Source organism: Nestor notabilis, unplaced genomic scaffold (genome assembly GCF_000696875.1).
Source record: "Nestor notabilis isolate BGI_N333 unplaced genomic scaffold, ASM69687v1 scaffold11710, whole genome shotgun sequence".
NCBI lineage: Eukaryota > Metazoa > Chordata > Aves > Psittaciformes > Psittacidae > Nestor > Nestor notabilis.
In genome coordinates, this window is record NW_009909732.1 from 2,814 (window position 1) to 17,633 (window position 14,820).

Below are 14,820 nucleotides of genomic sequence, written 5' to 3' on the forward strand. Positions count from 1 at the left end.
TCCTGTTTCTGACAGGAGCAGGCAGCACTGCAAGGGACAGAGATGCAGGAACACGGAAAAGGCAGTGCCAATTCCCACATCCTCTCAGCTTTAAGGAGCACTTTCGCAATAAACCAAACCAACCTTGCTTTATTCAATTTAAGAAAGCTGAATTTGGACTGAGACTCAACTCACTGGTCAAACCTTGCTGCTAGGTTGGTAAATGCCCCATCTTGCGGCCACATCGCAACACACCTCTGCCCATGAGGGGCCAACACCGAAGCAAGCATGGAAGGGGTTGGGAAAAGAGAAGAAAGGGGTAGCTACACAGGTTGTTAGAGAAGCTGCGTCAACTACCTGTAGGCAGAAGCCTTGCTCTAACTTCATTGTGCCCGTGATTTGGTTTCCTGGCTCTGACTGTTCCCATCAGTCAGTCACACACTGGTCATGGTCTTACATCAGGATGGGGGTGCTGCTGGAAGCTCCCACTGAAGTGGCTCACAGAAATTTTCAGTTCATGGCAATAGCCCATCTAGCAAAGGAGATCAGGGCTTAGCTGAGGGCAGCTGCCAGCCAAGGAGCCAAGCAGCTCAGGATGGGGGAGAGGCAGTTTTGTGACACAGGCTCCAAATCCTGCAACAGGACAATTCCTCAAAAAGCAGGAAAGCAAGGACTTGAGATGAGTGTGCCCTAGGACAATGCTTCCCTTTCCCGCATGCCATTACTTCGTCTTCTTTATTTTTAGCTCTTCCAGCTGCATCCCAGCATGCATCCTTGTACCAAGAATGCTCAAACCAGGATAAAACCCACTATCCTTTAGCTCCTGTTGCCTGTAACCCAGCAATGGCCCAACAGCCCCAAAACAGCAAGACACTTGGCCACAGCTGCTGCAGAAACCCCACAGGAGGAAGCATGTTTACAGCACATCAGCTATACTGTACTTGGTTAAAATTTAGCTACTCTGAGCACATCAGAGTGAGGAGCAGTCCATGGGAGGCAAGAGAGAAATCTCTCCTGGCCAGCAGCAGTAGTATGCTGTGCAACACACACAAGTCCTGGCCTTTTCTGGGAACTCAGCTTCTTGGCAGCAGGGCTTACATTACCACCTCTCCCACAGGGCAGAGCTGAGGTTCAGTGCAAGGGAACAGACGAGATGGGGCCAGCAGAGGCAGAGAGCTGAATCCCACAGGCAGAAAATAGCCCTGCTAAAAACAGATAATTAGTTTTGCAATGAACAGAGGTGGAAAAGCAGGTGATGGAAGGAAGGAATCAAGCAAACTTCTCTAAAATGCAATATCCCCTGCCTACCCTCAAGTTCTAGCCTAAATTGAGTTGAGCTGCAGTGACCATTCATACATTCAGAAATGCCCAGCTTCTGTGTTTGGCACAAACATTTAATAGCAGAATTCAAAACTCAGTATGTTCCATTTTAGTCTTATGTGGAAAATTAGTGCAGGTGATAATCTAATTGTACAACAACATGTTAAAAAAAGTTTATTTTACATTATATACATTAGGGAACATATTTCAATTACTAATCACAACAATAATGCAGGCCATAAATCACTTTAAATTTAGTTTGGTTTTAGTGTATATTATCACAATAAAATATAAAGAACATATACAAAAAAAGGAGTCAAATGTGTGCATTTTGCTAAAACTTGGCATTTACATACTCCATTGGAAAACAGCAATCAAAAATACTTCTGATCAAAACTAGGTTCCTGTGATGCGTAGTAACCATTGTATTGTCTCAATGAGGTAGTAACTAAATTATTTTGGCCATGTGTTAACATCCTAAAAAAAAAAAAATTAAAAAAAATCAAGAAGTGTAAAAATTATTATAAGGCCAAAAAAACCCAAAAAGTCAAGAATGGCAATATCTTTGAGCCATTTCCACAATGTGGAATGTTGCTCCTTTTCATTATGATATGAATCTATTTAGTAAGATGAACAGTAATACTAATTTTTATCATTGTATACACTAATAATTCAAACACCTATTGCAGTGTTACAGCCAGGTACCACTAGTCTGGGACTGACGCCCATCCAGAAAGTATTGTTTTCAAGCATAGAGCAATAATCATAAGGAGAGTTTTAATTAAATATAAAAATACAGGTGTTTAACTGGTTTGTTTCACAAAGAAAACTACCCAAGTAAACTAAAAAAAGGAACTTTGAAGCCCAAGTCATATCCACGAAGTCACAGCTTACCTTTGTGACTAAATACATCACATCTCAATACATTGTGCAAACATGAACACCAGTGTGTTGCATCAAAATTAAAACAAGATTGTAATCTGATTACAGCCTTGGTTACAATTTCTAAAAGTTAAGATTTATTTGTATTAGTAAATTACATATAATAAAATACAATAGTGTTAAATGTACTATATTTGCTGCTAGCATCCCACTTTATAATAAACACATGAGAAGTCCTTAAAATAGTACCCCGATTTCATTTTTGCGTCCTCAGTGACTTTTACATCTGTACAGGTAAGACACTTGTACTTAACAGGGGGGCTGCTATCTACAGGAAGTCAGTGTAGGTCTTCAGCAATAAGTTTCACTGAAAAATACTGCGTATGTACAAAGATTACATAACAGTAAATTAAGCACTTCTGTGGTATCGTAATGCTTACGTGTCCATACCACAAACAATTCTTGTCTTCCTCTCATGCCACAATAAATTATGAAGTAACTGAAGTGGGGTTACTGCAGCTTCTGTGCAATTTCAGCCAGCCATGGATGCTGCTGCAGCCGGAGTGTTCTCTCATCATGGCGAGCTGCCTTGCCATGCCCTTTTCTCAGTAACTGTTCTCATGCCCTGCCAGGATATATAAATTGCTGTTGGCTGTTGGGTTATCTGTCGGCCTACTCTCCAGCACCACAACCCTACAATGAAAATAATAGAAGAGACATAGTCAAATAAACTTTCATTTTAAAACATCCTCGGATATAACTGTATTCTTTCCAAAGATCCATCTGACTGGTCATCATTTCTCTTTCCCGGGAGGTCTCTAGTTCAAAAGCCTCCAAAAGCAAGGCCAAGCTCAAAGCTAGCTCAGGGTCTCATCCAGATAAGGTCTCCAAGGATGTCTACAGCCTCTCTGGGCTCTGACTGCAGTGTTCAACCATCCTCACTGTGATGTTTTCTCCTCTTTAATCCAGCTGGAACTTCCCTTGCTGCAAGGTATGCCTGTTGCCTCTCATCCTTTCCATGGGAGCTTCTGAAGAGGTTTTATCACTCCCCTACTGCCTGGGCTTGTGCTTCTCCAGAGCTTTGCTCTGATTCTGGAAGTCATTAGTCTGCTCTTGGCCACTGGACAGGACAGATGACCAAAGCTGATTCTTCTGCAAGCATTTCCAGTCTTTCCCTGAGCCCATGTAACCTAAATCCAACAAAACAAAAGCTTCCTCCAGCTCTGAAAGTCCCAGAGACAAAGACTTGCAGACTAAGAGTCCTCAAGGAAAGGATTGCTTTGTGCAAAATCCTCTCTCTCACTCTTTTCTTGCCACCCACTTTTGACCAGCATTGGAGACAGGAGATTGGGTTAGCTGGACCTACACTGCCAACTGCAAAGACTGTAAGGGATGTCCTAGATCAGACCTATATGAAAGGAGAGAAATCAGTAGCACAGTTGTGTTTCACAAACTGTTTGAGACTTTTTAATCAGGCAAGGACTGCTAAAGTTGCTAAATGGACCATGACGCTCCTGTTTGAATTCTCCTCCAGAAACACCCTGTAGTGAAGGTAGATTGCGGGAAATTCAAAACCATCTATTACACATTCACACAAGGAGAGATTGCTTGCTTCAGAACCAGATCACTCAGAAAACCTACCCTCTGCTCGATGTGCTCCACAAAGGGAATGACACCTCATGGCATGAGGTGTTTCCTGCCCACTGGGAGAAAGCAACACACGAGCTCTTATCAGAATGATGTCAGTTTTTTGGCTTCTCAGAAGCCTGGTTCCTATGAACTGCCTAGGAAATGACGTGTTACTGGAAAAAGGTTTCACAGCTCAAGCACAAAATATGACAAAGCTGCATACAAAATGGTATCTGAAGAAATTGGAATGGATGGTTATTGCAGTGCAATAAACACTGTCTCAGACTTGAGAGACTTACTGCAAGCCAGAAATAGATGGAACTGTATCTGGGGAAGAGGACATTATTTTTCCATGCAGTGTCATGCTCCACTCTGAAGTCAGACTTGTTTTTAAATTAAGCTGTGAGACAACTAAGAGAAATGACATAATAAAGCTAAGTTCCATAGACATCTCACTGGAGCAGAGAGAGTAAAACCCTCAGGTCAGAGATGAGTATTACTTACAACTACCCATTACCAAGAAGTTATCAGGTATTGCATGTAAGGCAGAATCCTCAACCCCCAGCCAGCAAAAATTGCTTGTAGCTAGCCCATAAAGCCACAGCACCATTCACTGCTGTTGATGTTATGGATAATTACAGGACTGCGCATCAAGCATGGAAAAGCAGAATAATGGGAAGGCCTTTGGCTGATAAGAAGTTTTCTTGGTAGCTCTAAGATACCACAAGAAAGTGAGTTTACTGCAAGTCACACAAGATACAGGAAATTCTCAAAAGCAAAATTAAAGCCTATCTTTGCACTTTATGTGAATCCATTACTGGTGAAACCATCATGTCAACATGCACTCCCCTTAAGACAAAACTTCTGCTGTTTTTGTGGCAGTTGTAGAAGTATAAAGTTTGACAGCAAGGCAGAGAAAGTTGAGGAAGTCTGTGACACTCCTAAAATAGCAGTTACTGACTCGCCAAGCTGGTATCTGATGGGTCAGACAAGGTGTTAGTGTCTTGCAAAGCAGGCGCCAAAGAACAGCTACTAATTGGGAATTTCCAAGAGCTCTCACAAAACCTGAGCTGTCAGGCAGGGAGGACAATTGGTAGAGTTCATTTCTGGGGGTGAAAGTGAGGTACTTAAGTATTTTTTGCATTTGTCTCAAGATGTAGGTCTTGATGAGCTCCTGCAGCAGAGCATCTGAAAGTGAAGATTTCACCAAGTTAAACAAAAGAGTTCCAGCAGAAAAAGGAAGACACTCCTGGAGATTGTAACTGCAGCCAAAAAGGAACTTCCCAGCATGGATGAATACTTCTGGAAGCCCACAAACAGTTTTAGAAGATTATTTTTTAAGGAAGAAGTAGAAAGGCAGACGTGCGCAAAGAAATGAGTAAGGTGGCTGTAAAAGAAATCACAAGAAAACAAGCCAAAAAGAACTTGTACAAGGTAGGAGGAACACACACTCATTCTAGCATGCTGTTTGCTTCTCTTCATACCTGTCAGATCCCAGAAGCCTGAATATCCTCGTATTATCAGAAATTTCTTGCGTGATCTAGACAAAAATAAGACAAGAGTTTACATGTTAAGCTCACAAGTGTTATTGTTTTTAAAATCAACCTAGAGAAAAGAACTGACTACAAATAATGTTACGAATTTACTGCCGATTTAAATCAGCTAGAGAATTTAATGCCATTATCACTTTTAAATGAATCTGGAAATTTTCTGTAATTTCTGCCACATTATGTGAATTCCTCTGGTAGCAACTGCAAGTACAACAGTAGGGTTCAGCTCAGCATCTGAGCTCCTGGTGCAATTCTCTTTACAGCCATGACTGAAAAAGGTAGCTGTGGGGGTGCAATTTGTCTCACTCTAGAGTAGATCTCCAAAAAGGGTCAGGTAAATCATACATAAAATGTATTTTACTGAAATTCTGAATCGTAGTAACAATGCAGTACATTCATATTCGGAAAACCTTAACAGAGAAACATCTGATTTGTGGTACTTATGCCCACTCTGGAAAGAAAACAGTATTCTGACATTTAAGCTCTAGTGCAATAGAGCTGTTTACTGCAGGTGAATTGTACTTGTGATAAATCTTTATGATCAAATGAATACCAAAGCACCAAAGAAAACATCATGCTAATCAATAAAGTCAATTGAAGCCCACTGCATACTCAAAAGCATATCAAGTCACACCATGAATGAACAGCAGTGTTTACAAAGCTCCTTTTCTACACAGCCACATTTCACATTCTTGAGGAACGCCCCCCCCCCCAAAAAACCACCGAAAAAAAAAAAAAAAACACCAAACAAAAAAAAACCACCAAAAAAGGAGAGATTCTTCTTTCCAGACCCTAAGAGCTAAGTCAATTCATTTCTGGTATAGACAACTCACAAAAGAATATTAATTCACATCAATTAAGTTCCCCACTTTAAGACAATTACTTCCTCCCTTGTGTGGGGTTGAGTCTGCATGACCTTAGCCCAAATTTTGAGCACCTTGTCTCAGCATTCAGACAGTTCCCTGTTTCATTCTTCCCACTCAATCAAACTACTGTGGAGGGTTACAGTTGCAGAAGGAAATAACTTTGCAAGCAGCTCAAATCATCCCAAATTAGACCAATTTACATTGGATTAGGGACTCTGAACTAGTAACTTTTATCAAAGACAAACATGCTGCAAAGTTAGGTTGGTCAGGTTTTTGTCCCGTGTAACCACTTCCTACATACTAAATAGTATAAAATGCTCCCAAAAGTAACAAATATGGTCAAGATCTGAGCTTGGTAATTCAGACTTTTCATACTAGAGATGAAAACTAGTTGGCTGGGGTTTTTTTCTTAATAGTTGTGGCTGGTAGGACAATCAGGACAAATGAGGAATTTAAAAAGGCCTGAGACCTTACCCCAGACATGTTCTACAAAGAAAAAGTTTTGTGTGGCTTGCTGACAACAGCTCAGTTCTGCCTTCTGTTCTTCATCTAGGTGCTGGCTTTGGCTTGACAATAACAAAGCAAGAAGACAGGAGTTCCTTATGCTTTACATAAACAATAAAGCATCCACTTGTGCTGCAGCACTCTGGGGCATGTCCTCTAACAACTGGATCAGAGCTACTGAGTGCCAATGGGTGGAGTAATCCACTGAGCCTTGTAGGGAGTCTGGAGTTGGAGAAGTGCCTGGCGGCACCATCTCCTTCTCACGGTCTGTGCTAACAGCAGGGTGCTGCAGTTCACCATTAAGAGTTCGTGGGAGAAGGACAATCATGCATGCAAACATGAACAGATGCCACAAGAACCATTTGCAGACTTGGAAATAAGTAGTATGACTCTAATCTTTGGTCCATTTTACCACAAAAAGCAGCTTACTGTCAGCACAGATGAGGTCAACTGTGGCTTTGTGCAAATAAATGTAGTTGTCATCACAGTGTGGAATAATATGTGACACTGATGGAAAACAGGTGAAGTTTGTAAACATTCTTTAATAACCAAATTAAGAGACTCATTAAAATACTACAAAGCATTTCTACTAACAGAGATGTACAAGGTTTAAAGTAAGAAAAACACAAAGGAGTTGGGAAAGTATTTATAATGCTTTAACTATGTCTAAAAATCCCATGAAAATGGCTGAAAAAGGACTACACAAATTTTAGAAAAACATTCTTTAGGTCCATCTGTTATTTTTCTTCTGAGAATGAAAAATACTTCTTATGAAAGCTGGGCACTAAAATCTTCAAAGTAACTCATTCACCACTGTGAAAAAAACTAAAACTCAGTAGCGGAGTGGGCAACCACTTGCAAAGCACGAATTCTGGTATTCACTTGTAAAAGGCTAAGGGACTGACACTGGTCTTCAAAGCAATTTAAGGAGAAGATGATGAATGTTACCAAGAATCATGCTTGGATATTTTCAATGGCATCATGGCCTGGTCTCTTGTTGCTCTCTGCTTTGTATGTCATAAACTTGACAGAGGCTCTTGTATAGCTTCACTTATTAACTTGTAGCTTCTGAAACATGCTTAGAATGACACTCCAGCTTCCAGGTCTAACCTAGGAAGTTACTGTATCCTTTACTTGGCTTAGAAGCTAGAATTTGAAGCAAAATGTAGTACTCACCTCATTTGATCTAAAACTCCTTCCTTGCATACCGTGTTTCCAGAAGGCTAACACACTGTCTTGTAGACAGACTGGTAACAAAGAACACTGGAATCAGTTTTGAGGCATAATGTCAACTCGTGCTTTTAAGGCCAAAAGTGTATGTCTGCAATTCTGAAATCTGTACATGTATGTTTTAGTCTATCACGTTCACCCACCCAGATTGCAGAATGTCTCACAGGAATCACTGAACGTGCCCCAGAAGTAGCTGCTGGTTTTGTTTTGTTTTTTTATGTTCAGTTTGAAGTGCAGGGTTAAAAAAAATATTCCCACCCAACCAGAAAGATTTCTAAAACTGTCCTTCTGTTTAGTCCTAAACATGTGCTTTCCTTTCAGCACCCCATTCTAATATATGAATTATATATTGAAAATATGCAATTCAAATAGAAAATATATATTGGATTTTAGCAGAAAAGTTACAGGGACACTGCAGTGACATTTTTCATTTCCCAGCAACTACTAGCTAATACAGTCTTTCAGCAACAGCAACGCAAAGCTTTAGAGCCTTCTACTTCCCAGCCCTTCCCCTTGTCACAAACACAGTGACAGACACCTGCATTTGAACCCTGTTACAGGAAATGGGTCTAGGGCCTTCCTCAAAGAGAGAGCAAGTGTGTAGGTCCTCAGGAGGAATCTGTCCTATCTGCATCCAGCATCCTGCCTCTGGGCAGGTATGCAGGGAAGAGAGCAGAGGTCTTTGGAGGCCAGAACAGGGCACTGGTAGCTCATTTTTGACTAGAAGAGAGGGGACTACAGCATGTCCAGAGGTTGAGGAAGTTGTAGACTGTGATGAGGTCACCCCTTAGCCTTCTCTAAGCTGAACAAACCAGGTGGCCTCAGCTGCTCATTGTAAATCTTGCCCTTGAGACCCTTCTCCATCTTGACTGCTCTCCTCCAGACACGCTCCAATACTTTGATGTCCTTCTTATACTGACACATGTAAGATTGCCACAGGGGCTGCATCAGTGCAGTGTAGAGTGGGACGATCACCTACCTTGACCAACCAACTATGCTGTGCTTGATGCACTCCAGGACATGGCTGGCTCTTTTGCCTGTCAGGGTGCAGTGTTTACTAACACTCAGCTTGCCATCAAACCAAACCCCAAGATCTCTTTCTGCAGGGGCTGCTCTCCAGCCTCTCACTCCTAATTCATACATATAATCAGGACTAATTTGTCCCAGCTGCAGAATCTGGCACTTGCTCTTGTTAAATTTTGTATGTCTCTCTAGTTTATGCAGATATTCAATATTAATAATGAAATCCAACTTACCTATTGATTCAATCTGAAAGTCAAATGTGAGCTCCGATGACAGTCTGCGGCTGGATTTTAACCTGCCTTGCAGATTCACTATTTTTATGCAGCCTAGACAATAAATAGGACATGTCAATCAAGAATCAATCTTCAATAAATGACCTAATTTGAAGACAGACAGTATGCATGTACATGCATATGTATGTATTTAGTTGATACCAGAACTTACAATCCAAACACACCAAAATGGTATCTCTCTCCAGCTGTGTTACATGTACAACACTTGTCTCTGTAGTGTCTATAAAAAAATGACAGTGTTAGTTCATAACATAAATTAGCATGAAATCTGAAATGGAAGTTCTAGAGATTGAGAAAATTTAATGGGTTAGTGTGTTTCCATCTACTTAAAATAATCATCTTACATTTATCTTCTCTTAGAGAGGCATGTCCACTTATCCAACATGTTGACTGTGACAAGAAAACTGAAGCTGTAATATTAAAGTATGGACTTAATCCAGCCTTTTGTGAGTCAAGTCACAAAAGCAAACTCAGGTGTACATCGTTCTCCCTGTATTGTATGTTGGTGAAATTTAATATTGCTCTGGCAAAAAAAGGCAGATATATGAGACTGCCCATACTAAACCTGAATGCTGTTTCATTCCATTTTTCTTCTGCTGCTATGGACTTTAATATTAGTACTTAACTCCTGCTGTTATTTTCAGGTTTTCCATCCCTAATCTTCAAAAAATAGGGGATTATTATTTCCTTCTCCAAACTCTTAAAAGAAGGGTTACGCTCCTCTCTTCTGCATTACAGCTGCAGCAGTCTCCATCACAGTAAACAAGGGAATCTGACCCATCAGTGATCAGTGGACACATCAGCTCAAGAGAAGTATAGTTTTGGTCCATTTATTTGTTGACATTAACGTTACACAAAAAGCAGCTCTTACTAATTCAGCATTACTGCCAGCAATTCTGTAGGTGTTCTTTCATACAGAAAAGAGAAACTCATTAAATCTGTTAGAGATGAGAAATTAGAGCATGTTACCTAAAATACGAAAGCAGCTTTCAGTTAAATAATAAAATCCATGGTCCTGTTGAGAAGCAAAAAGCTTCTCGAGGATGATGGCAGAAACATGCTCCTTGAGATGGTCCCTCCATCTCTTTTTTGCTGTTTGTCTTGGAAAGCATACATTTATGATCTTAACCAATTTCTAATGCACGTGTTTAACCAAAGGTGGATATAGCCATGATGAAAGCATGCAACAGAAGGATTGGAGGACATACATTTGTGCAACCGCATTATGCGATGTGGAAACATGCACTGCACTTGCTGAAGCTATCAGAAGGATGGCGCAGGGAGAAACCCCCTGCAGTAGAGTTTCTGCCAGCTGATTTTTTTAAAACATCTTTATCAGACACTTACAAAAAAATGTCAAATGTCAAACAATGAACACTACTGTGGAAGCTGTGTGATGGAAGCTATTTGTGACCATGTCGTACACACATTACTCATTTAAAAACCACTGAAAAACCCATTTCATTGCATTATCGCTCTCCTGCCAGCAGGGGACAGGAATAAGCCAATACAGCATAAGGGTTTTATAAATTAAGAGTCAAATAAATAGCAGAAAACAACAACATAGACGGAACATGAGAATACACAAATGACTCGGGGAAGCTAGAGAAATGTGTCTATTTGGAAGACACAATGCAATGTTAAATTTTCTATATTAAAAAACCCCAAAAAAATCCAACTCAAAAAACCCAGCCATGAAGGGATTACTATCCATAGAATCATAGAATGGTTTGGGTTGGAAGGGACCTTAAGATCACCTAGTTCCAACCCCCTCTGCATTGGACAGGGACAGCTCCACAGTGATGCAGACAATAATAACAGAAGAATGACAACAGGACATTATGGGTCAAATTTCTCTTCAGCATGCTACTCTTACGAACTCTAATCAAGTAACAGTTACATGAACAGATGTTTGAGTTTGAAAAGAAAATGCACTGTCTGGCGTAGTTAATTCTACTCTGCAGTGCATTAATCAGCCATCCACTGATCACTTTGTTTTCTGTAACTGTGCTTTAAAGCATGTTAAAATCTGATGTGCTTTTCAGCAGGCATCTTTGTAGTGGGAACTGTTCTTCTTAGTGAACTGCATGGTACGCAATCAGCCAGAGATGTATATACCAGCACAGTGCTGTATATAAATTCATCATGGATCAACAAGGGCTCTATACCTCATAACAACAAAGCTATTTACTGCTTCTACACCTGGAAGCTATGACTGGGGTCAGCTGTTTCTAGGTTTAGGGGGGGAACCTTGCAACTCTAAGAATTAATTCTTAGAACACTTCTTTAAGACTATTTATACTGATGCTCACATGGTGGCCTCCTCACTCATGGTGCCCAGACAAGTGGGCTTCCTGCTACCAGCAGTCCTAATCCCTTTCGCTTTCCATAAACACGGGGAGAATAGGAATATGCTCTCTCTCAGCAGGAGGCTGATAACACCATTTCTAATCACACTGGCTTATTGCAGGAGAGCCAAACTACACCTACAGAGCTGTTGAAAGAAATTGTTCAGAGTGCAATTCTATTAAAATCTATTAAATAAACTGACATCATGCTGCCAGGGTAGAGCACAGAACAGCACAGTGCATACTAGTCAAGTACACTCTGATTTACGGAAATGCAAGAAACCACAGCTCCATCCTCTGCTATACTCAAAATCAAGAAATCCAATCAGTTCAACAAGTAGAAACATCCAGAAAAAGTGTGTATGCAAGCAAGTACAACCAGATTTAAACCGAACTCACAATGATCCCTTAGCCTTAATCATTTAAACATTAATTGTCTCAGAGGAAACTACCTTTCCAGTGCTTCAGCTGTAACAGAAGAGCAAGGAACATTTTTGAATGCAATTACAACAGCGTACAAACCTGTTTCTGTAAACCACGAAGAGGTAGAATTTGGGTTGACAGTCTCAAACTTCACCACCTGGTTGAAGTCTCTTCCTCTACTGACACCAACACAAACTAAAGGGAATTCTTGCTCAGGGACTACGAGCATTTCAAACAATCTCAGTGGACAAGGTACAGGAAAATCTATGTGCTAGATTAAGAAACAAAAATAGGTATTAGAAGGGAAACAAGTTTAGTCTTGACTCACTATTAGCTATTTAAACTGTATGGTAAATTTTATGCCATACATTTTATAACATTAAATTTACCTCTTCAGGTAACAGTAACTGATAGATACAAAAAGCCTGAGTTAACAAGGTTAAAGAGTCTTGATGCCAATTCAGTTAAACTAAAACAGGATATCTTCCATCACGTGTGCCCTGTGTAGCTGCCCACAGATGACAAGAGGGCTATATCCATCACTGCTCTCCCTGCCTATGGAGTCTCTATGCCTTGTTTCCCAGGCTGATCAAGTTACAGTGGATACCTCCCTATATGAGTCGACCCTGGCTCCATCTCTTCAGGTGGTGTCAGATGGGGAGATAACAAGAACTTCTGGGCACCTCTAGTGCCGCAAAGCATAAAATAAATGGCCACCTTCTCTCTGGTATGGCAGCAAGCTGGACCTTAACCCATGTTATCACTCCACCATGTCTCAGCCTATCAGCCAGTTTTTTGCTGTGCAACTAAAACACCATGCTCATGGAGAGAAGTGCACCACAAAACCATGAGCTCTTCTATAAATATTTTGAGTCAGTTAAATACGTATTACATATTTAAATAGCTATTTTCAAAGTAATTTGAAAGAAACCAAGAGAAAAGTATATTAACTCAAGAAATGGTTAACACTTAACAAGTCCTTAAAGGATAAACAGAACTGAACATGAGAATATTTCACCTTATTATATTACCTTGATTAACATAAATTTTTGCATTGGTTCAACCCATTCTAACAAAACAATGCTAGACTGTAGTGCTCCACAAAGGTACTTGTGGCCTGTGTAGGGATTCCTCACTGCCAAAAAAGGAGATGTACAGTACATTAGTGTACAACACAAGCAAATACAAATAAACAATTTCAAAAGAAATTACAGTCCATAAATTTGTTTGGGGGGGTGTGTGTGTGTGTTCCATTCCCCCCCACCCCCCCAGATCACCACCAACACTGGTCTAATCTTTTATACAAGGAAGCTGCTGAAAAATCAACAACCACACTATGAAAATCATGACAGTAAGCATGCTGGAGCATGGTTCATCCTTCCACTGGGCATGAACAGCTAGCTAGTAGCTGGTGCCAAATTAAGCCACAATAAAACAGTACTCTAAAGAACACTACGGTATGTTTCACCTCTCCAACTCTTAAGTTTGGGTTTGGTTTTTCTTTTAGACTGACAGATGGAATTTACCATTTTAGATAGTCCTTAAAAAAATGCCTGCATATATATTTGAAGTATCTTGCTCTACCATGTTGGTTTGCCTAAGGTATCTCCCAACCATCAGGAGAAGCAGTTAAAGAACGGCTTTTTCTATGACACACACACATTTATCCAGTAGGCACTTAACAATCACTGTCATTTGAGAACTGCTCAGCTGCCTTTCAAGCACTGTCGCAGTGAGTATGAAATCCAGGAGCTCTGTATTTCTTATGAACACTTCCAGATCAGTAGGAAATTTGTTTTTTTTTAAAGTGACATCATTTTCACTCAACTCCTGCTCTTCTATTGTTTGTCATAACCCAATTAAAAATTGGAAGAGAACAATAAAGTTACAAAATTGGCCGCTGTGAAATCTGAAGTTTCACAACTTTAATTCTACAGTATTGACAAAATTCCACTCCTTAAGCACTGCCAGTTTATCATGACAAACAAGTGTTACTTCACAATTTGTACAACTACATCTAAAGACCAGATTTTAAACGACATCAGGCAATGAACAACGCAGTTCAGATAATGAGCTTCTACAGTCAGTACTACCTACGTAAGTAAAATATGCTTATGCCACCCTACTGCCAAGAAAATCCACTAGCAATCCCTTGGCACCTTAAACATCAAAGTCTAATTTCATTAATCCAACTTCTCACTCAACATCTGTCAAACTAACTGCAAATGGCAGCAAGTAACACCTGGTGTGACCCTGGGTATGGCTGAACTCAGCAGCAGAAAACACAAAACATGCAATTACTGACACCTGTAAGGTGGAGAAACGAGACCAGAAGTTCCTGTTTTTTTCTGCCTCCTGTGGCACTGCTGCTTCCCCCAGGCCAAAGGGGTACTTATGCTGCCAGAAGGAATGCTGCAGCTCAGACTGCAAGTAACAAGTAGGGCAGGAGAGGGGAATCTATTATTTCTCCCCTTGGACATGCCTTTTGCAGCCATCTCCCTGTTGCCATCACAAGTTACCACTTACTCCTATCATAGAAGGAGGATTGCAGGCTTATTAGGCTAAACTATCTCTGCATGCCAAGACAGCAGACCCCTCCTGTGATGCCAAGTCCCATGGCACTCTTGTTCAATTCTGTGCCTGTTGGTACAGAATCCTAAGATTGCAGAGGAGCACACCACCAGGTTTCTCATTTCATAAACAGAGACCTGAAATCATATGGGCTTCCAAATTAATTTTCATGTCAGAAACCAGCATTCCTGACTACTCTGAT

The 14,820-nt window shown here is 40.6% G+C and overlaps 1 protein-coding gene across 2 annotated transcripts in view; it reads right to left on the reverse strand.

Annotated features, from left to right (window-relative positions):
- Positions 1–2,298: 2,298 nt before the first annotated feature.
- Positions 2,299–14,820, reverse strand: part of MAP4K3 (mitogen-activated protein kinase kinase kinase kinase 3) — a 67,730-nt gene continuing 55,208 nt past the window's right edge. For both annotated transcript variants that reach the window (XM_010020954.1, XM_010021027.1), the window contains 7 exons: positions 13,079–13,182; positions 12,147–12,318; positions 9,428–9,496; positions 9,217–9,309; positions 7,907–7,977; positions 5,295–5,350; positions 2,299–2,874 (listed from right to left, as the gene is read on the reverse strand). In XM_010020954.1, the coding sequence (XP_010019256.1) occupies positions 2,787–2,874; positions 5,295–5,350; positions 7,907–7,977; positions 9,217–9,309; positions 9,428–9,496; positions 12,147–12,318; positions 13,079–13,182 (653 nt within the window). In that variant the 3' untranslated portion in view covers positions 2,299–2,786. The remainder of the gene's footprint in view (positions 2,875–5,294; positions 5,351–7,906; positions 7,978–9,216; positions 9,310–9,427; positions 9,497–12,146; positions 12,319–13,078; positions 13,183–14,820) is intronic.